Source organism: Dendropsophus ebraccatus, chromosome 9 (assembly GCF_027789765.1).
Source record: "Dendropsophus ebraccatus isolate aDenEbr1 chromosome 9, aDenEbr1.pat, whole genome shotgun sequence".
NCBI lineage: Eukaryota > Metazoa > Chordata > Amphibia > Anura > Hylidae > Dendropsophus > Dendropsophus ebraccatus.
The window spans coordinates 71,182,688-71,196,204 of NC_091462.1; the positions used below are offsets into that span (position 1 = coordinate 71,182,688).

Genomic DNA, 13,517 nt, shown 5'->3' on the forward strand with positions numbered 1-13,517 from the left:
TGTTCAGGAACTTTGATAGATGTGGAATGACTAATAATTGTCAGTGGATTGACAGTTTTTTAATATCTCCTTTGTAAGCAGCTCTGTGCATAAAAGATGGTGTCACATTTTAAACACTAGCTTCATGTCAATAAAAGTGACAAGAACAGAATGACAAAAACCCAATTTTACTAGTAAACATGATAAACAGTTTTCTTAAAGCTGATGTGGACACGAAAATAGTGATGTGTAAATCATAAAACAGAGCTATAGTCAATATGATTCACAGGACAAACAGAAATGTATTTTCCAGATGTAAACTAGAAAGAAATGGATGTCCTCAATATAAGGTGTTCCCACGTAGTGTAGTTTGGCCAGTATTTCTATACCTGCCTAAAATGTTTGCACAGTACTGTAAATGCATACAAAACATCCATAATCTCTGACCCTATTTGATGCTTCTTTCATTTTATGGAGTAAACAACCTTTTGGGTATCCTTTTTTAGTGTAAGCTGTCATGAGTGTGTAGCTGGAACACTTACTAGATGCTGCAGCCTTTCCATATGTTCAAGTAGCCTTTCCATCAAGTAGCCCCCTACTCTTTTCCCTTCCCTAAAGACAGTTTTATGAATAATAAATAGGGATGAGGGAAGTTGGAATCACAACAAAGTTTGCACAAATTTGCAAATTATTATTTTTTAAGCTTTGTTTTAAAATTCATTAATGGTGCGTTCACACCTACAGGATCTGCAGCTGATTTTCTGCAGCAGACTTCATTTAAATAACTGAATACAGCTTTAAATCTGCTGCAGATCTGCTGCAGATCCTGTAGGTGTGAACGCACCCTAAACAACTAAAAAATGGTATGTTCACCTGTCCACGCTCCTATGTGTCCTCCTCTGTGCCTCTGGTGTCTCCAGCTGCCTTCAGCTTGCTCAGCCAATTACTGACTGAGATGGGAAAGCGCTATGGGCATTGATTGGCTGAGCGGCCTGTCAGGCTTGTCTGGAGAGGGAAATCCTGCTCAGCCAATCACTGATTGTGGTGCGTTCCTATCTCAGTCGCTGATTGGCTGAGTGGGCTGTCACAATTGGATTCCTACCCCTCTGACTGGCTGAGACAGAAAAGCACCATGGTCAGTGATTGTCTGAGAGGGCTGTCACTCTTGTGTCTCAAAAGTGACAGCCTGTTTAGCCAATCACTGGCTGTCCCTCAGTGTTGGGCTGAGTGGGATTTTGGCTTGAGGAACACTGGAGACCAGAGACCAAGGACGCCAGGGGGGTAGAAACAAGTAACTAGAGAACAGCTAAGCCACACTAAAACATTTAAAGTTCGTTTAAGGTTTGGTTTAGCTGAACCCATATTTTAAGTAAAAAAAATTGCGAACCTGTCAAAGCAAAGTTTTGGAAAGTTTGCTTATCTCTAATAATAATCTAATTCCGTATTAATAGTTTCAGTATATAAACAAGCCCAGATGAAATCCACATTTCACTTCTAAAAATACTTACCATTTTTATATTTGTATCTTACAGCAAACGAAGGCTCCGGGGAAACCAGTCAAAAGGAAACATCAACTTGTGACATTTGTCAGTTTGGAGCAGAGTGTGATGAAGACGCAGAGGATGTCTGGTAATATTTTATGCAATTACATATATGTCTACACTTACCTTATTTTGAATTGCATTAAGGATCATGAAACCAGTTCAACATGATATCAGTACACTCAAAGGGCATTCTTTATATAACAACTGCTGGGTGTCAGACAATTTACACATCTCGTGACATTGTGTCACAAAAATTATGTTATATAGACATGGAGATTGGTACAACCACATGAAAAAATGTGGACACATGAAACCACAAGAAAAAAGACTGCAAAAGACATTACTAAAAACTATTTAAAACAATATACAGAATATGGGCACATAAAAAATAATCATGACACTATAAAAGGCTACAGGCAGTAGACACTTCCAAAACAGACATAGGTTATCAATTCATATATCCAAATATATCCATTGTGTATATGTGCAAAAACAAGCTGTCCCTGGACATCACACAACTAATTCTCTATATGTGTCTCTGTTGATTCAACAGCTCAAGGGTCAGATTCATTTTAACCACTTGTTTTACAGGATCCATCATGATTTTTTTTTTTATCATTGAGTTCAATAGGTGGATTGAACAACTAAAACTGGTAGAAATTGATGTCATTGCTAAATTTGCTCTCACTACTTGTAATTCCCATATCAGTCTGTTGGTTGTACTTTGAACTGATGAAGAACAATATCAGAAAATTATGTTGTAGCATAAAAGTAATAGAGCAGAAAAAATCTAATATGGAGCAGAAGCACATAGTGATACATGTTATTTTTGTTCATAATAGAAAAAAAAATAATCTAAGCTAAATGTAAGCAATTCTAGCACACCAGTTGTGACTGCAGAAATAATAATCCGGTGGCTGTTACAGAACAATCACCATCTTAATAACAGCAGCTGCTGTTTTAGAACAACTTTGCATGAATTGCATGAATCTACTTGTTTTGAATACTCACTAATAACTGGCAAGGACTACACTCAATCAAGTTCAGTTTAGGTTTACAGTTATAGATTTAGGCTATGTTCGCACAATGGAAAAAATAGGTGCAAATAACATCCATTGTTGCAAAATAACGGCCATTATTAATGTTCAGTTTTATTAACTACAAGCGTTGTTTTGCAACAACAGCCATTATTTGCACTTATTTTTACATTGTGTGAACATAGCCTCAGAACATTATTCTAGTTCATGTGGGCTGATTGGCCTTAGGTTGTGTCTTTAGTTGAAAAGTCCATTGAATTTAATAGTAAAGACTGGGGGGAGGGGGTTCAAAACGGCCTTTCTTACAGCCACTAGGAAGCGCTATGCATTATCTGCTACATATGCCAAGTTCTCCGTTTTTTTGGACCTCTCTGTAGCAACATTAAATCTGTGCAGATCATTTGCTCCGGTCACCACCACTCTGAGGGACAAATTCCTTACAGATGGGGAAGTCGGCTTGTCTTATTGTTTACAAAGGATCTGACCCCTTCGTACCTTGAGACATGGATACAGGTTTGCAGCTATTACAGGACTGGAATATTGCACAAACCCCAGAAGGTATTTCTGGAACTATTTCTCCACCTCGGAACACTGCTGGTGATTAAAGTTCTCAGCTATGCAGCTGACCCTGCTTATTGGTTCTAGTCTAACAAGATAATGCTGTGCGGACTTCTGCTTTTATAGACGTTTTGTTATTTCCTTGGCCAATACCGAACTCGGTGCCCCTACCCAATGACCATTGCTACGAGTTGATTGCTATGTAGCACTGACCGTTGCGCACTTATCGGTTTATATGTTTGTATTGTTGTGATTTTATTATTTATGCTACTGCTACTACTCAGGTTATATATACAGCATTCTTTTGCTGTAGCATCCTTATTGTGTGTATTTTTCTGTGTTCTTTGATTCCTCGTTAATTTGCACTTTAGCCACATATGGCCTTATCGTTTTTGTTTTCGGTACTGCAATCTGTGTGGATTTTACACAAGACTTTCCCTTTATTACTGGCCATTCCTCGCCTTCTACCTGTTTTGGTCTTTAGTATACTAGTGTGTGTCCTGTTGTCTCAGTGTTGTGTGTTTCATTGTCAGTTTGAGCATATTTACCTCTTAGCTTTCATCCTGATTGCCTGAGATACCTAATTTTATCTTGTTATGCTCTGATGCGGAATTATCTATTGTTCTGTGCGCATGGGGATCTCTTATGCAGCTACATATCTCCCTTCATATCTACTTACTAATCTGCGACTACTGGAGAATTGTGTCTCCTCACGGCATCCACTACCTGTTGTATGCTTGGCTGATCGTTTGTCCTGTTTTGTCTCTCACCGGTAAAGCCCAGTGGCACATGTTTGATCGTTTAATGTTACTGTTTGGTGTGCCCTCCACGCATTCATAGAAGTATATACTTCAGCTCATGAGCATACATCCGGATCTATGTATAATTTGAGATTTGTTATGCACGCTGTCTGTTTGATTGTCATAAAACCTTTTGAAAAAATCTATTAATAAAAAAATTTAAAAACTAATGCCAGGGTGTTGGTTTATAATTTGATAAAACCATATTTCCCCATGTACCACGTGCAGGTCCCCTGGCTCACATGAGTCCCTACACTAACTCACCACTGTGTAAGTCAGCGAACGCTAACCCCGCAAAGCGAGCACAAACAGGGAAGTGTGGCAGCTTTCTCCACCATCGGTGCCTGCTGGGTTTTAGGGGGGCCCTTGGGGATTGGTCCTGTGACATTGGGGTTGCAGGGCCATTCTATGGCCTCCCTTCCCTGTTTGTGCTAGCTTTGCAGGGTTAGCGGTTGCTGACTGACAAAGTGGTGAGTCAGTATAAGGACTCATGTGAACCAGGGGACCTGCATGTGGTACATGGGGCAATATAGTTTGATCAAATTATAAACCAACACCTTGCATTGGTTTTTAAATGTAGCCGAGAGGCATTAATGTCAGCCATAGGTGTGAGGTGCAGCGCTCCTTTCTCTCATTGTCCGTATTATTTGATATCTGCCTCAAAAGACATCCGTAATTTAATACACGGTGTAAAAATGATTCCTGTTATTCCATAAACTTCAATGCAATTCAATGACATCGATTATAATGATGCAATACCATTTTCTTTAACCCCTTAACGACATCGGGCGTACCCATACGCCCCCGTTGCCTGGGCTTTAACGCAAACGGGCGTATGGGTACGCCCGATGTTTCCCCGATCGCTGCGTGTTCACACACAGCGGTCGGGGAAGATGGCCTGCTATAAATCATAGCAGGCCATCATAGCTTCACGGCACGGGGGGTGGTTAACACCCCCCGTGCTTACGATCGCCGCTATAGGCTGATCAATTCAGATCAGCCAATAGCGGCGATCGGAACCTTTCCGGGTCATCGGTGACCCGATGACCGGAAAAAAATGGCGGTCGGTGCTGTCCAAGGACGGCACCGACCGCCATTACTGTAAAAAGTAATGGTGATCGCCGTGCCACCGGCCCGATCGCCGTGAACGGCCGGCCGGCCGTTCACGGCGATCGGGCCGGTGGCACGGCGATCAGAGTCCCACAATATAGTAAATACCTGCCCTGGACCCCTCAGCTAGGTAGCCGAGGGGTCCAGAGCAGGTATTTGTACATTACTCACCTGTCCCGGGCTCCTGATCGGCGTCTTCCGGGTTCGCGGCGTCCTCCGTCATTCCGTTCGGTCTTCGGGTCTTTCCGGCGGTCCCCGTCGTCTTCTTTCGGCTATTTTCGGCTCCAGCCTCGTCATTTTCCGGATTTTGCGCTCTGCTGCCCCCTAGCGGCTGATATGTGTAATACACTTATCAGCAGCTACAGGGATATTCAGAATGTAGAAAAAGGGGTTTTTTTTTTTCCAAATTTTTTTTTTTTCTATTTTCCGCACCCTATCGCCGCTGAGTGTTGATCAGCATCGCACGAAAGTGCGCTGCTAATCAGCAACTCCTCCTTTTTGGCGTAGGGTGTTTTTTTTCTATATCCTACTGCCACGGTCTGCTTATAAGTGCCGCACATAAGTGCGCCATTTATCAGCAACTCCTTTGTTGGCGTAGGTTTTTTTTTTATACTTACTGTAAAAAATCACGTAAAAAACACTACATTACACCACACTACATTGAATAAAGTTTGACACTACACCACTACATACCCCATATACCAATCCCCGTATGGCCCCCAGGGTGTTTTCGGCGTCAGAGGGATACGTTATTATTACCTCCGACACCGAAACAGCCAGTGAGGATGAATGGGGGGGATCCTTCTTTCCTCCATTCATCATCATCATCCAGTGACGTGTCTGGGGGTAGCGTAGCGTACGCTGCCCCCCAGACACGTCTTTTCCGCCAGTACCGTCCCAATAAGAGATCACAGTATGGTGTGAAATTCTACAAACTCTGTGAGCGTACCTCAGGGTACACTTACAGATTTCGGGTACGTGCAAACTGCGGAATGGCGAAGGATAACCCTTCGTGCATTCCGCAGCTGGCACCCGCCGGCGGACTAATGCGGGCGCATGTCTCTACCCGTGTCATAGACACCAATCTATGCACGGGCGGAATCCGTCGTCCATCCAAAGAATGAACACGTTGGACGGAGAGCGGAATCCGCCCGTGCATAGAATGGAGTCTATGACACGGACGGAGACGTGCGCCTGCATCAGTCCGCCGGCGGGTGCCAGCTGTGGAATGCACGAAGGGTTATCTGTCGCGATTCCGCAGTGTGCATGTACCCTTAGAGTGTATGTAGGAAGGGACACCCGAATCCAGCCCCCAGATGCCCCCTCCCCCCCCCCATCCTCGGAGTTAGTGGGAAGATCGTCCGGGAACTGATCTTCCCACTGCTGGATAAAGGTCACCACCTGTACGGGGATAACTTTTATACCAGCACCCCTCTTCCGGTCCCTCGCTGCCCTGTAGCTTGCGGCACGATCCGAACATATCAGAAATAGTAATAGCGCCCTAATATTTAGCAGCCATGGAGCGGACCCAGCGCTTCTGGATATGAAGGACCCCGTATCGCACCAGGACAACATTTTCCAGGTGACGTCCCCCACACTGGAGAACAGGAGACCCCAGAAGAAGTGCAGAGTGTGGGGTAACAGGGGGATCAGGAAGGGCACCATTTTCCAGTGTGACACCCGTCCTGATCCCCCCGGCCTCTGCATACTGGATCGCTCCAAGGCGCACCACACGTCACTGGGGTTCTACATTATCTAAATTCTGTCCCTTATTCCTATTTCAGGGGTCACGTTGATCCAGGGATTATTCTGATCGCCATTATGGAGTCGGGAAGGAATTTTTCCCCTGTGATGAGGCTACTGTCGTCTGCCTCACGAGGATTTTTTGCCTTCCTCTGGATCAACACAGGTTGAGTTTGATGGACTCCTGTCATTTCCAACCTTATAAACTAATAATTGCCCTAATACCCCCAAATAAATTAGAATTGTCCCTTTTCCCCAGCTAAGTAGGTATGGCCGCCATTCCCATTAGAGGATGCCATGATGCAATTACAAAGCCTCTGTGCGGCCAGGACAGTAGAAACCCCCCACAAGTGACCCCATTCTGGAAACTACACCCCATAAGGAATCTAAGAAGGGGGGCAGCGGGGATATGGCCCCCTGGTGACGGCCACATTTGGGACGTGAAAGTGAAAAAAAATTGTATTTTTTATTTTCTCGGCACATGTTCTACGTAAGTGCCCGTCACCAGGGGGGTCCATATGCTCACTGCACCCCTTGTTAGATTCCTTATGGGGTGTAGTTTCCAGAATGGGGTCACTTGTCGGGGGTTTCTACTGTCCTGGCAGCACAGGAGCTTTGTAATTGCGACATGGCCTCCATCCTCCATTCCAGCCTCTAAATGGCGCTCTGTCCCTTTGGTGACTTGCCCTGTGCCCATATGGCACATTATGCCCACATGTGGGGTATTTTCGTACTCAGGGGACACTACCCTACACGTTTTGTGTTCATTTTCTTTTTTAACCCCTTGTGGAAATGGAAAAAAATCAAGGCTAGACCAACATTTAGTGTAATTTTTGTAAAATTTTTACTCTAAATTATTAATCTTGTCATGTTTTTTCATTTTCACAAGGGGTTAAAAGATAAAAAAAAACATTTAATGTGTAGAGCAATTTCCCCTGAGTACGGAAATACCCCACATGTGGACATAAAGCGCCATGCGGGTGCAGGGTAAGCCTCCGAAGGGAAGAAGCGCCATTTGGTTTTTGAAGGCTGGATTTGGATGGAATGGATTTCGAGGGGCCATGTTGCATTCAAAAGGCCCCTGTGTTGCCAAGACAGTTGAAACCCCCACAAGTGACCCCATTATGGAAACTGCACCCCTCAAGGAATGTAACAAGGGGTGTAGTGAGCATATGGACCCCACTGGTGACGGACACAAATGTGGAACAATGTGGCGTGAAAATGAAATATTACATTTTTTACACTATAATGTTGGTTTAGCCTTGAATATATCATTTTCACAAGGGGTTAAAAGAGGAGAAAAAAAACAAAATGTGTAGCGCAATTTCCCCCGAGTCCGTAAATACCCCACTTGTGTACATAAAGCGCCATTCGGGTGCAGGGTAAGCCTCTGAAGGGAAGGAGCACCATTTCGTTTTTGAAGGCTGGATTTGGATGGAATGGATTTTGAGGGGCCATGTTGCATTCAAAAGGCCTCTGTGTTGCCAAGACAGTTGAAACCCCCCACAAGTGACCCCATTATGGAAACTACACCACTCAAGGAATGTAACAAGGGGTGTAGTGAGCATATGGACCCCACTGGTGACGGGCACAAATGTGGAACAATGTGGCGTGAAAATGAAATATTACATTTTTTACACTATAATGTTGGTTTAGCCTTGAATTTATCATTTTCACAAGGGGTTAAAAGAGAAAAAAACACACAATATGTGTAGAGCAATTTCCCCCGAGTCCGTAAATACCCCACATGTGGACATAAAGCGCCATGTGGGCGCAGGGCAAGCCTCCGAAGGGAAGGAGTGCCATTTGGATTTTGGAGGTTGGATTTGGCTAGAATGGATGATGAACGCCATGTCGCATTTACAGAGCCCTCGTGCTGCCAAAACACTGGAAACCCCCCACAAGTGACCCCATTCTGGAAACTGCACCCCTCAAGGAATCTAACAGGGGGGGAAAAGAGGATATGGACCCCTTGATGACGGGCACATTTGTGCCATGAAAGTGAAAAAATGAAATTTTTCCCTTTCACGTCACATTGTTCCACATTTGTGCCCGTCACCAGTGGGGTCCATATGCTCACTGCCCCCCTTGTTAGATTCCTTGAGGGGTGTAGTTTCCAGAATGGAATCACTTGTGGGGGGTTTCCAGTGTCTTGGCAGCACGAGGGCTCTGTAAATGCGACATGGCCCTTGAAATCCTTTTCAGTGAAATTCAGCTTCCAAAATACCAATTGGCGCTCCTTCCCTTTGGAGGCTCGTCCTGCGCCCCCTTGGCACTTTATCGCCACATGTGGGGTATTTCTGTACTCGGGAGAAACTGCGCTACACATTTTTTGTCTTTTTTTGCCTCTTATCCCTTTAAGAAAATGAAAAATTGAAGGCTAGAACAACGTTTTAGTGTAAAAAATAAATTTTTCTTTTTTCACGCCATATTGTTCGGAAAATCTGTGAAGCACCTGTGGGGTCCAGATGCTCACCGCACCCCTTGTTACATTCCTTGAGGGGTGTAGTTTTCTGAATGGTGTCCCTTTAGGGGTGTTTTTTAGGTTTTGACACCCCAGAGCCTCTGCCAACCTGAAGTGGTACAGTCAAAAATGACCAAATATAACGGAGGCGTTGAAATTCACTAGGCGCTCCCTTATATCTGAGGCTTGTGGTTGCGTCAAATAGCGCAATAGGGCCACATATGGAGTATTTCTATAAACTGCAGAAACGGGGCAATAATTATTGGGGTGCATTTCTCTGGTAATAGGTTTATAATTATGAAAAATATTGGATTACAATAAAATTTCTGCACAGAAAATTAAAATTTTCAAATTCCTTACACACTTAGCTTTTATTTCTGTGACTCCCCTAAAGGGGTAAAACACTTTCTGGATGTGCTTTTGCAGAGTTTGGGGGGTGCAGTTTCTGAAATGGGGTGCTTTGTGGGGCTTTCTAACATACAGGCCCCTCAAATACACTTGGCTGGGTTCACACTATGTATATTTGAGGCTGTATTTGTGAGGCTGTATAGCAACCAAAACCAGGAGTGGATTGAAAACACAGAAAGGCTCTGTTCACATAATGTTGTAATTGAGTGGATGGCCGCCATTTAATGGCAAATATTTGCTGTTATTTTAAAACAACGGCTGTGGTATTGAAATAATGGCCGTTATTTACTGTTATATGGCGGCCATCCACTCAATTTCAACATTGTGTGAACAGATCCTTTCTGTGTTTTCAATCCACTCCTGGTTTTGGTTGCTATGAGGACCTGACATGAGGACCAAATACAGCCTCAAATATACATAGTGTGAACCCAGCCTTATAAACCTGAACAGGTCCCTAAAAATATCTGATTTTGAAATTTTACTGAAAATTTGGAAATTTGCTGCTAATGTTTTAAGCTCCCTATTGTGTAAAAAAAATGAAAAATAGTTTAATAAATGCCGCCAACATAAAGTAGACATGTTGCTAATGCTATTTAATATATAATTTATGTGGTATAACCACTTTCTGTATACGCAAAAAAGTTTCAAAGTTGGAAAAATGCATTTTTTCACATTTTTTCACATTATTTGGGTTTTTTTCATAAAGATTTGTTATGAGTATCGACTCCAATTTACCAGAAATGTAAAGTACAATATGTCACGAGAAAACAATCTCAGAATCAGCCGGATAGGTAAAAGCATCCCGAAGGTATTAATGACTAAAGTGACACTGGTCATATTCATAAAATTTGTCTCTGTCATTAAGGCCATTTCAGGCTCTGTCCTTAAGGGGTTAAAAGAGAAAGCAGATCCTTATTTTTTTTTTTTTTTTACTTAGCTTGAACATAGCCTAAGGCCAGGTTCAGACTATGTAACTGTGCGGCTGTATTTGCGGCTGTAATTGTGCGGCGGTATTTTTGGTGGTTCATGCGTACGCTGGAAAGTATAGGATATACGGCTGCACAGTGCACACTATGTATGAATCTACGGCCCGATCGTAAACGGACCCGTAAAAAATGAACAAGACCATTGTTTGAGGCTGGACATGCGGCCGAGGATTGACAGGCGGTCCGTACGGAGTACTTCAAAAATAGCCGGCAATGATGCCGAATGCCGATGCCTCTAATAGTTAATATATTAAATTAATAAAACACATTTTCTTTGTAATAAAGTCCCTTTCGTTGGTCAATAATTTAATTCTAACGAATCCATCATTTGGCAATTAAATATACTGTTAAAATAAATAGATATATAAATAAATGTATATTTATATATATATTTATTTTTTGACAGTATATTTAATTGCACCCTATGCGTTTTTTTTTATTATTATTTATTTATTTTAAAAAAAAACGCATAGGGTCCCCCCTATTTTTATAACCAGCCGGGTTAAAAACCAAACGACAGCAGCCTGGTAACACCAGGGTGGGAAGAGCCATTGGTTTAGGCCCTCCCCAGCCTAAATCTTACCAGCCTGCTGCCGCCCGGTCCAGGAGCGCCAATTTTGACGCTCCGGGACCACTGGCACCCGGCTCTTCCCAGTACCCCTGGTGGCATTGGGTACTGGGGTAATAATAGGGGGTTAGTGTTAGCCATTTTATACCGGCTAACACTAGGCCTCAACTTAGTAATGGATTCCGTCTATTAGACGGCTTCCACTACTAAGTCTATAAAGTAAAGAAAAACAGACAAGACACAAGTTAAAAAATTTTTTTATTCAAATAAAAACACCCCCACACCCCTCATTGACCATTTTATAAAAAAAAAACATAAAAAAAACGCTGGTCATCGACGTAGTCCACGTAATCCGACGTAATCCACAGGATACCGATATCTGAAAAACAAAAAGGGAGAAACACACAAAAAACACACAAACAGGAGCACAACACCCATCATTGTGAGCGGTGTTGTGCTCCTAACAGTATGCAGCATCTTTACAGATCGCTGCTTACAGTCTGGTCCCCAAGGGGTTAAGGGAGGATGTATTGCATCCCCCTTAACCCCTCGGGGGCCAGACTGATGTCAGACTTCACCCATCCCAGCAAGGAAGGGGTTAACTGACCCCCCCTTCCTTGCTGGGAGGGGTGCAGTGCCGGGGAGGGGGTGGGGAGAGCTCTATACTCACCCCGATGTGTCCTCTTCGCTGGTCCGCAGCACAATGAAGTCACTGTGCTGCGGACCGGCTCATTATATGTGCGCTCAGCCGATCAGCCAATCAGCTGAGCGCACATATAATTCTAAATGTTTCTTCTAATAATGCTATTGTGATAACATAATTAGAAGAAACATTTGATGTTTTCATTAAAGTAAAGTGATGATTAGTATAGAATGCTCTTTTGCCGGCAATATGAATTAACGGCTTATGGAGCTTCCTGTACTAATTAATATTTAATTAAGAAAACACATTTTCGATGAAATAAATTCAGTTTTGTTGGTCAATAATTTAATTCTAACGAATCCATCATTGTGCAATTAAATATACTGTCAAAAAATAAATATATATATAAATATACATTTATTTATATATCTATTTATTTTAACAGTATATTTAATTGCAAAATGATGGATTAGTTTAAATTTAATTAGTGAACAACGAAAGGCATTTTATTACAAAGAAAATGTGTTTTATTATTTTAATAGATTAACCATGAGAGACATCGGCATTAGTGCAGAGGATCGCAAACCCCGGTAATAGCAATTCATGTAAACTGTGTTCCCTGCTTTCCCAGATGCATCCAGAGGTGTTTGCATCACTTTCTTAAGATTTTATTTGTTATTTTTAGTTGAACCAGATTTCCAAGTAAATGACCGTATGTTTTGAGCCGCATGTCTATTTTTTCCCACGGCCGGAGTTTCATCCGCACATTTACAGCCGCATAAAAAATACAGCTGCACAGTTACATAGTGTGAACCTAGCCCCCATGTGATGTAGTAAATAGAGAGAATATTGTTCAACCAAATAGCTATTTAATCGCATAGTACGGTATTCGAGGTATTCGACTGCGGTCGAATATTCGAGCCAAAACTCAGTAAAAATTAGATTCGCCATCCCACATCCCCTGTTATATTGCTACTACTAATTTGTGCAGTCTGCGTCCAGTGAAGGCGTTGACCAGCCCTTTATTTCTATGATTGTTGTAAAAACAATTCTATATCCAGCATACGGCTGTATACTGTAAGTGTGGGATAATAGCTATTATTTTGCTACTACTGATTTGCGCAGTCTGAGTCCAGTGAAGGCATTGACCAGCCCTTTATTTTTATTGTTGTAAAAACAATTCTATATCCGGTGTATGGCTATCTGGTACAGCTAAATTGTATTGAAAAAAAATTAAACGGCTACTACAATGCGTAGCGCAAAGCGAAGAGGACAGGGGCGCTGAAAAGCTGCTGGGGTTTAAAGCCACAGTCAAGTGATTGGGGATACATTGTGTGCTTCAGAAGGACATCCGGTATCGCACCCATCCACCATCCCTGGCTTTATAGGACAGTTTTGCAGGAGCGCGGGGTACACAACTGTCAAGGCCCGATCAGCATGACCAAGTGTTACGATGGACTGCAGAGAGTGCTCCCAGTCACTTATCCACTCACTCCAGTCTCGAGGCTAGCCAAGAGTCTGACACTCATGTCTCCAAACCTGCACAATTAGTCCATCATAGTCATCCCACCCTTGCCCACTCCGAGGAGCTCTTTTTGGGTCCTTTTCCCCAATTGGACAGTGTTCAAATACTTAATGAATTCCAGGAGCTACCTGAGGATTATGCCTATGTTCACA

The 13,517-nt window shown here is 42.8% G+C and overlaps 1 protein-coding gene across 1 annotated transcript in view; it reads left to right on the top strand.

Annotated features, from left to right (window-relative positions):
* The window catches only part of TMEFF2 (transmembrane protein with EGF like and two follistatin like domains 2), a 481,080-nt gene that overhangs the window by 248,802 nt on the left and 218,761 nt on the right, over positions 1-13,517 (top strand). The window contains exon 5 of the mRNA XM_069985346.1: positions 1,512-1,608. Coding sequence (XP_069841447.1) covers positions 1,512-1,608 — 97 coding nt within the window. The remainder of the gene's footprint in view (positions 1-1,511; positions 1,609-13,517) is intronic.